Consider the following 12,672-nt stretch of genomic DNA (forward strand, 5'->3'; position numbering starts at 1 on the left):
AAAACAAAAAAATTAAAAACGAAGACCAAGAATTAAAGACAAAAACATGCAAAGAAAAACATGGAAAGAAAGACCAAAAAAACGAAATAAAAACAAAAAAATTAAAGACGAAGACCAAGAATTAAAGACAAAAACATGGAAGAAAGTATAAAATAGAATTCAAATTCGAATTTGGTTATTGGTGATTGATCCGAAGTATTTTTGCGTACTTTTCGCTGCCTGCCTGGTGTGCGGGGCAAAATAATTTGACTCACATTCAACAATTTATTTATCGCTGCCTGCCTGGTGTGCGGGGCAAAATAATGTGACTCACATGCAACAATTTATTTATCGCTGCCTGCCTGGTGTGCGGGGCAAAATAATGTGACTCACATGCAACAATTTATTTATCGCTGCCTGCCCACAATTTGGAAGTCACTCAACTCATCACTTTCCCCGCCTGAGCTTCCTTCCACCGACGTAGGCCACTATATATACCTACATAATACCAGCAGGTGACTCAGTTGTCTACGAAGCAAGCCAATCAAGCAAGCAAAATTTGTTGGCCAAATTCCATTCTATTGCATATAGCTAATATTTGCTATAATGGCTAGCATTTCTGTTGCTTCTTCTACTCTGTCGACAAGTAGCAGCAGCAACAGCGTGATCAGGAGGACGGCCAATCCTCATCCAAATGTCTGGGATTACGATTTTGTGCAATCTCTTCAATCCCCTTATACTGTGAGTAACACTATTCTTTCTTCTGATCAGATCAAGTATTTATATCACTTTTGATAATGATCACTAACTGTGTTAATTGAACAGGATTCTTGCTATGGAGAACGCGCGGAGACACTTATTAGTGAGATTAAGCTGATGCTTACAGGTGAAGGAGATGCTTTTGTTGGGTATTTTTAATGGAGAAATACCAAAACCAAATAAAATTCACCACAGAGACAATGCTCTGTTTACTCTGTCCAGGATCTTTTGCAGACAACCTCTTAAAAAACAAACTCACTCAGAACACAGCATTACACAGTCACAAACACATTTCTATTAATTTAAAACTGAAACTCTGTTACATATTTCTTCCTCTGTGCAAAGAGGGAATAAAAAAAAACTCTGCTGCTCTCACAGATTTTCCACTGCTGTGGATATTACAAAAATTGTCCTCTGTTCTTCAATGGCTAAAAACAAAACATTTCATTCCAAATTCTATAACGCACTGCTGTGCTTTTTACAAAGACAATCGCACTCACGTGCGTAACCACCACTCACAACATAAAAAAAACTTACATGAACTACACACTCACGGGCTCGACACAATGTTTTATATAAAACATACATCCCAAAAAAAACTGAACTACCGCACGTAGTCTATTTACTACATCATAAAAAATATATAAAAAACATATAATAATATATGCCCATGACTATATTAAACACATGGGACGTATGCCCATTATCTCATTAATGGCCGCCACCAAAACTACGTAAACACATTAAAAGCATTTAATCCCCTTCTCGGCGGTCAACAAAAACTTCACGCAAAATCTGACTTGTCGTGGGCCCGTGCACCTTCCGGAGATCGACGGCGGAGATCGCGCGTCCAAAATACTTGGCTGATCCAACGAGGTTCGCACACCAACCTCCAGCAAAACAAACGGACTTTAGCGTCCGGGGAAAGCAGTTTTCGGTCGCTCGTACATGGGACGCGTGGCGGCGAGTGAGGGTGTTCGGAGCCTCCGCTACGGAAACCGCCTTCAGCGAATGGTGGTGCGGGGAGACCAGGTGGTTTTCCAAAAGACCACCGCGCGCTGTAAAATTACAAATTTAACACCCCCCTTTAATTTTAACAGCCGCACGTTCGGTCATTCCCAAACACTTCCTCAAAAATTCGAAACTCTTCTGAACCAGTGGCTTTGTCAAGATGTCCGCAACCTGTTCTTGGGTCCTGCAATGTTCTAGGACAATTTCTCCATTGTTCACCAATTCTCTGATGTAGTGAAACCTTGTGTCAATGTGTTTCGTTCTCTTATGAAACACTGAATTCTTTGACAAAGCAATAGCTGAGCTATTGTCACAAAAGACCACTGTCGCTTTTGCCTGCTCTTGGCCTAAGCTTCTCAACATCCTTCTCATCCATACTGCCTGACATGCTGCTGCTGTCGCTGCCACATATTCTGCCTCTGCTGTAGATAATGCTACAATGGACTGCTTCTTAGAAGCCCATGAAATGGCTCCTGAACCCATGTTAAAAACATAACCGGAAGTGCTCTTCCGATCATCTACACTTCCAGCCCAATCGCTATCAGTGTATCCAACCAAATCTGAATGTTCTGAGGCATGATATAAAATTCCAAACATTTTAGTGCCTTTGACATACCTCAAAATTCTCTTTGCTGCCTGCCAATGTGCCTCCTTTGGCCTCTCCATGAACCTGGAAATCAAACTAACAGCGTACATAATATCAGGCCTAGTAGCTGTTAAATACATAAGGCTGCCCACAATGCTTTTATACAAGCTAGGATCAAAATCCTTGCTGCTGTCCTCTCTGTTGAGCTTTAATCCCATCACTGTGGGAGTGATTGCTGCCTTGCACTCTTGCATGTTAAATCTGTCCAAAACTTGATTTACATACCTTGCTTGAGATATAAAAATTCCTTTTTCATTTTGATCTACTTCTATGCCTAAGAAGTATCTCAACAAACCCATGTCAGTCATTTCAAATTCATCCTTCATGACTGATTTAAAATTCTCAATAAGATAAATATCATTTCCAGTGAAAATAACATCATCTACATACAAGACAACAATTAAAATTTTACCATCATTTTCCTTGATGTAGACTGTGGGTTCTCCTTCACATTTATCAAATTCATTATCCAATAGATATGAATCTATCCTGCTGTACCATGCTCTTGGCGCTTGCTTCAGCCCATAAAGAGCTTTCTTCAATTTGCACACTTTGTGCTCTTCTCCTTTCTTCTCATATCCGAGAGGCTGTTCCACATAAACCTCTTCCATTAACACTCCATTTAGGAATGCTGATTTCACATCCATTTGGTAGACTTTCCATTTGTTTTGAGCTGCTATGGACAGCACTGCTCTCACGGTTTCCATTCTTGCAACCGGGGCGAAAGTCTCCTCATAATCTCTCCCATACTGCTGCTTGTAGCCTTTGACAACCAGCCTTGCTTTATGCCTTTCAATCTTGCCTTCAGCATTGCTCTTGGTCTTGTAGACCCATTTCACACCAATGACTTCTTTGCCTTTCGGTAGCTCAACCAAATCCCATGTTTTGTTTCTCTCTATGGCATTCATCTCTTCATCCATAGCTTCTATCCATTTCCTATCTTTAATAGCTTCTTCAAAATGAATAGGATCATCAACATGACAATACAAGGCAAATAAGGAATTCATTCCTTCATCATAAATGTCACTTAGATTTCTAAACTTCTTACCTCTTTCACTTGGGGTGCAAGTGCTTGAAGATGCACTTGAATTTCCTCCTTGTGGTGTGCTTGGAGAAGCACTCTCATTGATCCTCAATGGTGTCCCTTGCTGTCCTTGTGTTGGTGCTGCTGTTTGGGGATTCATTTCAGCCACCTCCTCTTCATCTTCATCATGAGGCAAACAGCTTTTAATGTTCACTGTTTTCTCTATGCTTCCATCCCAAGCTTCCTCCTCAATGAATTGAACATCCCTGCTGACAAAGAACTTCTTGGTAGATGGAATGTACAGCCTGTAGGCTTTGGATTCATCACTGTATCCAATGAAGATGCATTTCTCCCCTTTGCTGTCCAACTTCCTCCTTAGTTTATCTGGAATGTGTGCATAGGCCACACACCCAAAAACTCTCATGTGGGTGACTCCTTGCTTTCTCCCACTCCATGCCTCTTCTGGCACTTTGTTCATGACTGCTTTTGTAGGACACCTGTTCAGTATATAAACTGCACAATGTACAGCTTCAGCCCAATACTCATTTGGCAAATGCTTTGCCTTCAACATGCTCCTTGCCATCTCCATGATGGTCCTGTTCTTCCTTTCAGCAACTCCATTTTGCTGTGGGGTGTACCGAGTTGTAAACTGTTTATGAATCCCATTTTCTCTACAAAACTTTAGGAATTCATTTGAGATATACTCACCTCCTCTATCAGTTCTCAATACTTTTATGTGCAGCCCGCTTTGGTTCTCCACAAGTGCTTTGAAGTTTTGGAATTTCTCAAAGACTTCACTTTTGTTCTTGAGGAAATATATCCAAGTCTTTCTTGTAAAATCATCAATGAATGTCAAGAAATATAGGCTGCCAGCTAATGATGGAGCTTGCATTGGTCCACACAAATCTGAGTGGATAATCTCTAAGGGTGCCTTTGCCCTTATACTTTTCCCTGATGGAAAACTCTCTCTATGTTGTTTGCCTAATATACAACCTTCACAAAGGCTGTCCGGCTTCTCTATCAATGGTAATCCTCTTACCATTCCTTTTCTGCTCAACAAATTTAGACCTCCAAAATTTAGATGCCCGAATCTCAAGTGCCATAACCAGTTCTCATCCTTTGGCACGCTTTGGAAGGCCTCTTGGGTGACTGCTGCCATTTCCTTCTTGTTCTTCAAGTCTGCCCTGATCCGGAGAGGGAACATCCTGTTCCTTGTCATCTTCACTTCAGCAATGCATCTTTTGCTGGGTGGTATGTCCATGATGGTGCACACATCATTTACAAAGTAAACATTGTAACCCTTTTGGATAAGCTGTCCAACACTCAATAGGTTACATCTCATTCCGGGGACATAGTATACATCTGCTATGGTTTTCCTTTCTCCTTGTTTTGTAAATATTTTTACCTCCCCTTTTCCCATAACAGACACTTTACTATCAGTTCCTAGTGTGACCTCTGATTTCAAATTCTGATTTAAGGCTGAAAAGAGGGCTATATTCCCTGTCATATGGTTGCTGCAACCTGAGTCTAAAAACCAAATGTCTTCACTATGTGTTTCAGCCATGTTACAAGCTAACAGGACATTTTCTTGGCTGCTGTTTTCTCTTGTAACATTTGCATTTTGTCTGCTGTTCATATCATGCTGTTTCTTTCTACAATCACTAGCATAATGTCCATACTTTTTGCAATAATAGCATTGAACATTAGATTTATCATACCTTTGTCCTTGAGCATGATACTGTTCTCTTTGTTGGCTGCTGCCTTGGCCTTGGTTCTGATTTGTATTGCTGCCTCTTCCTTGTGCATTTGATGGGTTGTTCCTTCCTCCTCTGTTCTGGCTTCTGCCTCTTCCTCTTTTGCTTCCTTTGCCTTGACCTCTTCCTCTTCCAAAGGACATCTGGGTCTTGAAGGCTTGCTCAAGGGATGAGTTTTCATTCCTACTCAACCTCTGCTCATGAGTTATCAGTGATGCATGTAGCTCATCAACTGAATATTTTGAGAGATCCTTTGTCTCTTCAATGGTGGTGACTATGGCATCGAACCTTGAGGGTAAGACCCTCAATATTTTCTCCACTATTCTTCTATCTTCAATTGTTTCTCCATGAGTTCTCATTTGTGTGATTACACCAATCACATGAGTGAAGAATGATTCAATGTTGTCTGACTCCTTCATGTTCAAGTTTTCAAAATCCTTTCTCAGCAATTGTAGTTTTGCTGTCTTCACTCTCTCCATGCCTTGATAGGCAGTTTTTAGGGTTTGCCATGCATTGTGTGATGTTGTAGCTGCTGCTATCCTTGGGAATATACTCTGGTCCACTACTTGATACAACAAGACAATGGCCTTTGCATCCTTCTTCCTATTGAGCTTCAGCTGATCCTTCTCTCCCTGAGTTAATGCATTGAACTCAGTTTCATCTGCTGGTTCCTCAAACCCATATTCTACTAGTTCCCATATATCTTGAGCGATGAACAAAGCTCTCATGGTTATAGACCAGTAGTCATAGTTCTTCCCATTAAAGTGTGGGAGCTGGGTGTTGAACATACCCATGCTTGTGCTTGCCATTCCTTGCATCTTGAACTATGGTTTTAAATCCTTGACTGTGATTTTTTAAAAAAAAAAACTGATTGTCTTCTGCAATAACAAGAGAAATGCTTTTGGGGAATACCTGAATCCTTCGCTGTCTGAGTCTTCTAACTGCCTGAGAGGTTTTGCTGCAGCAACAACCTTCTCCCTTCAGCTTCTTTGTCTCCTACAAAGAGCCTAAGCCTTGCTCCGATACCACTGTTGGGTATTTTTAATGGAGAAATACCAAAACCAAATAAAATTCACCACAGAGACAATGCTCTGTTTACTCTGTCCAGGATCTTTTGCAGACAACCTCTTAAAAAACAAACTCACTCAGAACACAGCATTACACAGTCACAAACACATTTCTATTAATTTAAAACTGAAACTCTGTTACATATTTCTTCCTCTGTGCAAAGAGGGAATAAAAAAAACTCTGCTGCTCTCACAGATTTTCCACTGCTGTGGATATTACAAAAATTGTCCTCTTTTCTTCAATGGCTAAAAACAAAACATTTCATTCCAAATTCTATAACGCACTGCTGTGCTTTTTACAAAGACAATCGCACTCACGTGCGTAACCACCACTCACAACATAAAAAAACTTACATGAACTACATACACTCACGGGCTCGACACAATGTTTTATATAAAACATACATCCCAAAAAAAACTGAACTACCGCACGTAGTCTATTTACTACATCATAAAAAATATATAAAAAACATATAATAATATATGCCCATGACTATATTAAACACATGGGACGTATGCCCATTATCTCATTAATGGCCGCCACCAAAACTACGTAAACACATTAAAAGCATTTAATCCCCTTCTCGGCGGTCAACAAAAACTTCACGCAAAATCTGACTTGTCGTGGGCCCGTGCACCTTCCGGAGATCGACGGCGGAGATCGCGCGTCCAAAATACTTGGCTGATCCAACGAGGTTCGCACACCAACCTCCAGCAAAACAAACGGACTTTAGCGTCCGGGGAAAGCAGTTTTCGGTTGCTCGTACATGGGACGCGTGGCGGCGAGTGAGGGTGTTCGGAGCCTCCGCTACGGAAACCGCCTTCAGCGAATGGTGGTGCGGGGAGACCAGGTGGTTTTCCAAAAGACCACCGCGCGCTGTAAAATTACAAATTTAACAGCTTTAATGATCACCCCATCTGCTTATGACACAGCATGGGTAGCCAGGGTGCCCGCCATTGATGGTTCTTCTCGACCGCAATTTCCCCAAACAGTTGATTGGATTTTGAAAAACCAGTTAAAAGATGGTTCATGGGGAACTGAGTCGCACTTTCTCCTGTCCGACCGCCTGCTTGCCACTCTTTCATGTGTTCTTGCGCTCCTTAAATGGAAAGTTGGGCATGTGCAAGTAGAGAATGGTAAGAACTGAAATTGGGATTTGAGAGTTGTCTTTTTAATTCTCATTAAATGGAAAGTTGGGATGTGTGAATAGAGCAGGGCAAGAATTAAAATTGGGATTTGAGTGTTGTTTTTTAAATTTATTTATCATTCTCATCATGTAGGGTTAATATTAGTAATCGGGTTAATTTTTCTTGTTTTTTCTTAAAAATATATTTGCCAAAATTTTGATCCTTCAAATTTCATTTCCTTGCATCAAGAGAGCAATTTTTGTGGATATAAAACTTGCAGTAACCTCGTGATCATGTAATTGTAATGACAATGTCCATTGATCTGTATATACAGGCATTGAATTCATAAAAAGCAATCTGGAAGCAATAAAGGATGAAAGCGATCAGGATAGTTGTGTAACAGACTTTGAGATCATCTTTCCTTCCTTGATAAGAGAAGCCCAATCTCTGCACGTCGGACTTCCCTACAACTTGCCTTATGTGCGTATGCTCCAGATGAAACGGAAGGAGAAACTAGCCAAGTATGTGAATTCAAATTAACATATTGTCAATTCAATAACCGAATTAGACCATATTACTTAATGTTATTCAAATTCTAATAAATGAATGTTGCAGTCTCCCCAGGGACGAAATTCATGGCGGAACATTATTGTCATCTTTGGAGGGCATACAAGATATGGTCGACTGGGAAACAATAGTTGATGTTCAAAGCCAAGATGGGTCTTTCTCAGGCTCACCTGCTTCTACTGCCTGCGTCTTCATGCACACTGGAGACATGAAATGCTTTGAATTCCTGAACAGCGTGCTCACTAAGTTTGGCAGATTTGGTATGTGTGGAGGTTTCATGTGGTTTGCATCTTGGCCCGGTCCTTGCTTTACTTTATAAATTTCAATAAATTTAATTAACTACGCATACTGCAGTTCCCTTCCTTTATCCTGTGGATCTGCTGGAAGGCCTCTTAATGGTGGATAATATTGTACGCCTTGGAATCGATAGACACTTTGCAAAGGAAATCAAGGAAATTCTCGATTGTGTTTACAGGTATCATAAAAAAATTAATTTGACTAACCTTCCCTTCCACATTTTCTCTGAAAAATCCTTCAACGTAACATTTATGACATGTCCTGCATACAGGCATTGGAACGAAAGTCTGAACCCAGTTGCAGATCTTGAGATCACTGCTTTCGGATTTCGACTCCTTCGGCTGCATTGGTACAGTGTAACTCCAGGTGGGGTGTCCTGGGTACTATTAATAGTTTAAATTTATTTGTTTTTTTAAAGGTTACAAATTTAAATTTAGAGAGTATAGAATCAACTTTTATCTAAATTGTAAATTCCGAAAATACTCTATTTATTTTTACCTCAGTATTGTCCATCTAATTCCTTAAAACTACCAAATTTGCAATGAAAAGTTCAGGGCTCCTCATATTTTAGTAATCAAATTACCTAAAAGCACAAACCTTTTATCTCACAAACAAGAATAAATTATCATCATGATCAGTTCTCTCTTCTGACCTTTGGACATCGTATTAACAGCGGTTTTCGAGAATTTCAAAGATGCTGATGGGCATTTCTTTTGCTCAACCAGTCAATTTAACAAAAATGTAGCAAGCATGTTGAGCCTGTATAGAGCTTCCCAGCTCGCATTCCCTGGAGAAACTATTTTGGATGAAGCTAGAGACTTTGCCACAAAATATTTAAGAGAAGCTCTTGAGAAAAGTGAGATTTTCACTGCATGGAACAAGAAGCAAAACCTAAGCCAGGAGGTAACCTACTGTCCAGACATGTCGACTCGCTTATTTGTTTTTCTCCACGGAAGCGATTGAATGAGTTTCTAATATTTTGTTTACCATTGCCAGATTCAATACGAGCTGGAGAATTCTTGGCATGCCAGTGTTTCCAGAGTAGAAGCAAAGAGATATTGTCAAGGGTATAGTTCAGATTATGCACGCTTAGCCAAAAGTGTTTATAAGTAAGTGAGACCCCAGATTCAATATCATTTTCATAATTTCTCTTCATCGTTTTTCCAAAATTTAGCATAATTTGCGGGTTCTTTCCTTTCGTGCCTGGCTGATAATAATAATAAGACTGACCAGGTGCTGCATTTTTATCCAATTTCAGGCTTCCCAGAGTAAACAACCAAAAGATTTTAGAATTGGCTAAACTGGACTTCAACATTATCCAGGCAATTCATCAAAAAGAGATGAAGAATGTCACCACGTAATAAACCAACCTAATTATTTATGCTATTATTCCAGAATGTAGTATATATCCACCATATTCTGATTACTCAGAAATTAGAAAAGAAATTACTTACTCAGTTTCAAATTTCTTATAATTCCTTCTTTGAATGATGAAACTTGTTTTAATTCCTTCTTTGATTGATTCTGCACCACAGCTGGTTTAAACATTCGGAATTCCCTTTATTACCCTTCGGTCGAGAGAGGCCTGTGGAATGTTTCTTCATAGTAGCGGCTGGCACGTATGAGCCCCAGTATGCCAAATGCAGATTCCTCTTTTCAAAAGTGGCGTGCTTGAATACTGTGCTGGATGATATGTATGATACATATGGAACCCTCGATGAATTGAAGCTATTCACTGAGGCTGTCAGAAGGTAGGATGCTATTGCAATTATCATTAGCATCTGCATTGGCATTGTGGATCATCCTGTGTGCCTAATTCTAATTCTATTATGTTGGCTCTTCAGGTGGGACCTCTCCATGACAGAAAGCCTTCCAGACTATATGAAACTCTGCTACAAAATCTTTTACGAAATTGTTCACGAAGTGGTTCGGGAGGCAGAGAAGTTACAGGGGCGCGAATTGCTTAGCTTTTTCAGAAAGGGAGTAAGTAGTAATGATGAATTTGTGAATTCTTTTTATCTGACTTACTGTGCAGACATCAATATTGTAATTATTTTCTAATCTTAATCTTGAATTCATCAGTGGGAGGAATATCTTCTGGGGTATTATGAAGAAGCTGAATGGTTAGCATCTGAGTACGTGCCAAGCTTGGAGGAATACATAAGGAACGGGATCATTTCCATCGGCCAACGTATACTTCTGGTGAGTGGAGTGTTATTGATGGAAGGGCAAATCCTTCCCCAAGCGGCATTGGAGCAATTAGATTACCCAGGAAGGCGTGTTCTCACAGAGCTCAACTGCATCATTACCCGCCTGGCCGACGACATACATACTTATAAGGCTGAGAAGGCTCGTGGAGAATTGGCGTCCAGTATTGAATGTTATATGAAAGAACATCCTGGAAGTACAGAGGAAGTGGCTGTGAATTACATTTACAGCCTTCTGGAGCCGGCGGTGAAGGAGCTCACCTCGGAGTTTCTGAAACCCGACGACACATCGGATGTCGACATCCCGTTTCAGTGCAAGAAAATGCTAATGGAAGAGACTCGAGTGACGATGGTGATATTCAAGGAAGGAGACGGTTTTGGCATTTCTAAAACAAAAATCAAGGACTACATCAAAGAGTGTCTAATTGAACCACTGCCACTGTAACTCATATATATGGTCCTTCCTGCCGTGATGTGACTTTCAGTCTGAGACCTGCCTTCCAGATGAAGATGTGCATACATCAGCTGATCGACTTGTTTCAGTCTGAGCTTTCACGGAGTGACGCAGACGTTCAATGGAATTAAGATATATTGATTGAACGAGGAGGCTTGGAATTTAGAATCTCAGCATGTTTATTTTTGGATAGCGGTTTTTTAATTACGCGATCATTTTATTAATTAAAAAAATTGATCGCATGGTTGAAATTTAAAGATGCGAGTGTATTCTCTTTCTCTTGCAATGGATTGAATTCACACCACTAATTTTACTGTATATCTAAATCACATGATTAAACTTTGTTTAAATTATATTTTTACAAAGTTTGATTACAAATTTACCATGCCATTTGTTAATTGACACCTATAAAAATTAAGAAGAATGGAAAAAGCTATACACACCTACCATACACACACTTGTCATTGTAGTGGAAATGTGTATTTTAGAATAAAATAATAAGATGATTATCCCTTTCAAAACATTGATAACCTGTGTCCATTTCCAAATAACAATTGTCTTCAATTTCATTAACATGTCTATCAATTTCACCCTTTAATGTTCTTAATAATATTTTATAGAGAGATAACTTTTACAAAGCAAATGTTTATCCAAATAAATTCATTGTTTCTTTAGGTATTTATAAATTTAAAAGTAAAAGTTGAGTAAGGCCAATTTCTGTTCAAAATTCATTTATGTATTGTAAAATATTGAAAGCTACACAACAATTTCACATTCCCAATTTGTATGCAATGTTAAATAAATTATGTTCTTTGCAACACTATACTACTATCAAAGTCAATTGGGTAGATTGACTATATTGCTATCAAAGTCAATAAGTGAAGTGACATATAGATTGACTATTAGCAATGATATTTATGATTGACTATTAACAATCATATTTATTAAAAACTAAAAAGAATGTTGAAATATAATTTTATATATATATGGATGTATAAAATCACATTGTTTTTTACATGTACATTCAATTACCTTTAGTTTCTTTTTCTTGTCATTTTTATGCTACCAAGAACGACTTTACCAAATGTTCAAGAAACTCAAAATGGATCATTAATGATAAATACATATAAATAATATGCATAAATAATTCTAAGGTTTAGTGTTCTTCTTTATGTTGGCATGACTATCATTTAGAATAGAAATATATTAAAATTTCCGAGTTTTATTTTCAATCAACTTTTTAATTTAAAATTATTTTGTTTTCTTAAAAAAAAAGTAATGGGTCTCCAACCAAAAAAAAAATCTACAAATAAATTATTATGCTTTTTAATCTATTGAAAAGAATGTTTTAAGAAAATTAAATTCGATCATTTTTTTCATTTTTACATACAATAATATTGTATACAAAAGCCACACCCTCCATACTCAAAACCACAAAACATTAGATATCCTCAAACTTTAAATTTTGGTTAGTCTCAATACAAAGGGGTTATAGCTAATTTTGTATTTATGTTCTTTTTTTCCCATGAAAATGTCAAGTGATGTATATAATCAACATCATTGAGAAACAAAAGTCATATCTAACAATTTAAATATCAATAGAAGATTAAAACTTAAAAAATGGAATAACCAATAGCAATATATTTGAAAAATATAAAAATAGTTGCCACCACCATAAAATTATTTAGTGTTTATAATGTACCCAAATCAAACTTAAGGAAATTCATTAGGAATTTAAATATAACCATTCAAAATTATAAATTATTAAATCCTTTGAAT

At 38.3% G+C, this 12,672-nt stretch overlaps 1 protein-coding gene across 1 annotated transcript; it reads left to right on the forward strand.

Moving 5' to 3' along the window:
- Positions 1-515: 515 nt before the first annotated feature.
- LOC149142883 (alpha-bisabolene synthase-like) lies at positions 516-11,083 on the forward strand. Its single transcript, XM_089447122.1, has 13 exons — positions 516-720; positions 805-876; positions 7,140-7,377; positions 7,703-7,889; positions 7,984-8,195; positions 8,290-8,410; positions 8,504-8,598; positions 8,906-9,135; positions 9,229-9,341; positions 9,491-9,589; positions 9,768-9,983; positions 10,077-10,215; positions 10,315-11,083. The coding sequence occupies exons 1-13, from the start codon at positions 586-588 to the stop codon at positions 10,882-10,884; spliced, it is 2,427 nt and encodes an 808-aa protein (XP_089303248.1). The 5' UTR covers positions 516-585; the 3' UTR covers positions 10,885-11,083.
- The last annotated feature ends 1,589 nt before the right edge of the window (positions 11,084-12,672 follow it).

The sequence above is a fragment of the Pinus tabuliformis genome, chromosome X (genome assembly GCF_031772625.1).
Source record: "Pinus tabuliformis cultivar Carrire ecotype Pingquan chromosome X, CPIR1, whole genome shotgun sequence".
Classification (NCBI taxonomy): Eukaryota; Viridiplantae; Streptophyta; class Pinopsida; order Pinales; family Pinaceae; genus Pinus; species Pinus tabuliformis.